A 3,283-nucleotide genomic window follows, 5' to 3' on the forward strand; every position below is an offset into this window, starting at 1 on the left:
TGGTTAATTGCTGTACAAGATGCGGACTTGGTTACCTACCTTTTTATTCAATTACTGGAAAGAGTTACTAAAAATATTTATTTTTCAGAGCTCACATGCAGGATAGTTTGAATAATTATACCGCCAATTTTTGCTGGTCTTTTGAAAGGATCAGTTAATGCTTAATTTTTTTTCTTTTTATTCTTATAATTTTTTTTGCTTTTTAATTTTGTATAACTTTTTTGTTAGTGTTGTTTTGATTTTTAACCAATTTTTCAGGTTTTTATCTGGTAACCTAAACAATTAATTTGAAGATAACATCATATAGTACAGCAACCAATGTTGAATCCACATGACTATTTAAGGAAATTAGCATAGAAATTTTTCCTCATTTCTAATGACTTTTTTTTTTTTTTTTTTTTTACAATTTTGTATTTAAAAAAAGAACCAGAGGGCTGGACAAATGGCTCAGTGGATTAAAGCAAGTATAAGCAGGCACAGGGGCCAGGAGTTCCATCCCTGGGCCTGCTGTGCTGCCCCTGCCCCTGGAGCTTGCTGAGATGGCAATTGAGATTGGGCTTGGTGGTACACACCTGTAATCCCAGCTCTTGGGAGGCTGTAAACAGGTGGATCACTATGAGTCCGATTTAGTGGTGAGACCCTGTACACCCTGTAGGCCCTTCCCTAAACAAACAAACAAATCACACCCCCCAAAACAAACAAACAAAAAATCAGAGTTTATACCCATGTGAGAAAATCATCTAGATTTTTCTTCAAATACTTCAATTAAAATAAAATACTGCAACAGACTGAATATAGGAAAAATATGAGAATCTACCTATATTCTACGTACCGAATATCAGAGATTTTTAAAAGTATAAAATTAATGTTACTAAATTTTCTGGTTTGGGATTATTATTGTTTTAAAACAAATATAACAGATACAAGCAGAAAAATCTTCAATGGATCAATATCAACAGATAAAACTTATTTCAATAATTGTTCAGAATGTAAAGGGGTTCCATGCCCAAAAACCTTGAGAACCCCCATACAGAAAAAATTCCTGGGTCTTGAGTTCAATCCCCGGTTCTGAAAAAAAAAAATCTTTCTATAATCCTACGTATTTTCTTCTTGGCACACAAATCTCTGCATTGCTCATTTTTTCTTTTATAAGCTCACTTTTTGTTTCTACATTTCTCTGCTATTATATCTAGAATGTCATGTTAGTCCTCTATTTGCTGACATGCAGAGATTTTTACGTTTTTCCACCAACTGACAAATCCTTCCTGGCCTTGGCTCTTAGCTGGACCACACCCTCCACTATGTGTTGACTTGTTCCCCCAGCTCTATTTATTTCATTTTAAGCATTCTGTGTCCCTCTTCCTTTCCCTTGTTGGTCAGCAGCTCTTCTTGTCTTCTTTTGCTGTGTCAGGTTGCGGATAAAGCCACACAAAACACTTAACGTTACCGTTCAGACGAAGGAATTTACCTTGTAGTCCAGACCATCAGAACAGTTAAAGACCACGCACTGGATGGCAAGAGCTTTTGCCAGGTCTTTGGTGGTCTCTGTCTTCCCGGTGCCAGCAGGCCCAGCTGGTGCACCTCCCAGGTCGAGCTGCAAAGCTCCCATGAGGCAAAGATAGCAGCGGTCCTGAAGAAATCCATAAATTATCACAATTAAAGAAAGGTGACTGTCTTAGTTAATTTTCTCTGACTGCTGAGATAAAATACCTGAGGTCCAAATTTAAAAGGGAAAAGGTTTACTTAGCTCACAGTTTGTAGAGGTTTCAGTCCCTAATTCTTTGGTTCCAAGGCAGTGTGGCATGGCAGAGGGGGACTGCTGAGGAGAACGAGTTCATGGCGAGCAGAAGACAGCAAGAGAAAACAAGGGACTCTAACAGGGTCTTTCTGCTCTTTTATCTTATCCAGGGTACTTGGGGTGGGCAGCATTCACACCCTTAATTCAATGCCCTTGAACCTGGCATTGCACCATGAATCAGTTCCAATGTCACATACTCTAAATCCAGCCACCTCTGAAGAAGCCCCACCTGTGACCACATGAAATTTTGGGGGGATGCCTAAGCACAAGCCATAACAGTGACTTAGGTGACAGATTCATAAGTCCCTTTCTTTTTATAGGAGAAAACTCACTGTTTTTCTAAGGAAGGTTTTACAGTAGTTGATATATCCTCAAAGACCCACACGCATAACTAAGGTAATCTTTGTTCTAGGAAATCCTTCAAAAAGTTAGTGTTAGATGAAATTTCTCATGGTACTAACCTAAGTGATCAGTCACTTACCGTGAGAGGAGTAATAACCAATCTTGGGCATGCTCCCAAATATTCATAACCATATGTGTACTGAGAGAGTGCCATTCTAGCCACACAGTTATCCAGGTCCACAAGCCAATAATAGCGCAGTTGTCGCTGCCACTCAAAGGAGTCAACTGTGTCCACCTGCATAAGTGACATAAATGATGACAAGCATTATGCACACTGATGCTAGAAAGAAACACACGATTTACTTAAATGAAACCTGTACCTTGTCTTGCACAAGTTCAGTGACTATATCTCTTGCATGCACATCAATAGTAATCAATGCAGTTATGATGTTTCTGTGTAATTTAGGAAGGTTTCCTCTAACCAGTGCGGCCAGGGCATTTAATCTCTACAAAGAAAAAAGATACTATAGTCAATTTTCTGACAACAGCTTGTATATGGGGTTATGATGGAAAATACAGTAAATGTTTAAATTTTAAAAGTCATTACTGTAAGAGACACCATGCCACTAATTCCCCTCAAAATACTCCCTGTCACTTTGAGCACACTTATCCAATCACTCTTGTCACTGTCTGAAGGAGTTCTGGAAGTCTTTTTTTTACAAATGCTTTTAGTGTGTTGTGGCCACCTCACTGCCCTAAATCTATTCAAGGTGTTTACCTTTCACAGTCCTTTTGGCTTTGGGGAAGAGCCAGCAGCCACATGGCTTCACATCTGGTAAACAGTACGAGCCTCCCTTTCTGTTGGATGGCACTGAGCAGAAGCATTCACCACATTGTTTATTACATTTGGTAAAGACACTCGTGAAAAAGGACTGTTAGAACTGCTTTTGAAAGTAGCAAGAATGATGCCGTATATTTAGGAGAAAAGAGCAGGGCCAGGGAGATAGCTCAGTGGCATAAGCCTGGCAAACACAATCTTGAGTTCAATCCTGGGAGAAGGAGGAGGAAGAGAAGGAAGAGGAGGAATTGGAGGAGGAGGAAGAAGAGGGAAGAGGAAGAGGAGGAGGAGGAGGAGGAGGAGGA

At 39.7% G+C, this 3,283-nt stretch overlaps 1 protein-coding gene across 1 annotated transcript in view; it reads right to left on the reverse strand.

Moving 5' to 3' along the window:
- Dnah6 (dynein axonemal heavy chain 6) overlaps positions 1-3,283 on the reverse strand; it is a 296,200-nt gene that overhangs the window by 139,608 nt on the left and 153,309 nt on the right. The window contains exons 28-30 of the mRNA XM_023702951.1: positions 2,521-2,646; positions 2,280-2,435; positions 1,469-1,630 (exon numbers count right to left, since the gene is read on the reverse strand). Coding sequence (XP_023558719.1) covers positions 1,469-1,630; positions 2,280-2,435; positions 2,521-2,646 — 444 coding nt within the window. The remainder of the gene's footprint in view (positions 1-1,468; positions 1,631-2,279; positions 2,436-2,520; positions 2,647-3,283) is intronic.

The sequence above is a fragment of the Octodon degus genome, unplaced genomic scaffold (genome assembly GCF_000260255.1).
Source record: "Octodon degus isolate 3935 unplaced genomic scaffold, OctDeg1.0 scaffold00162, whole genome shotgun sequence".
Classification (NCBI taxonomy): Eukaryota; Metazoa; Chordata; class Mammalia; order Rodentia; family Octodontidae; genus Octodon; species Octodon degus.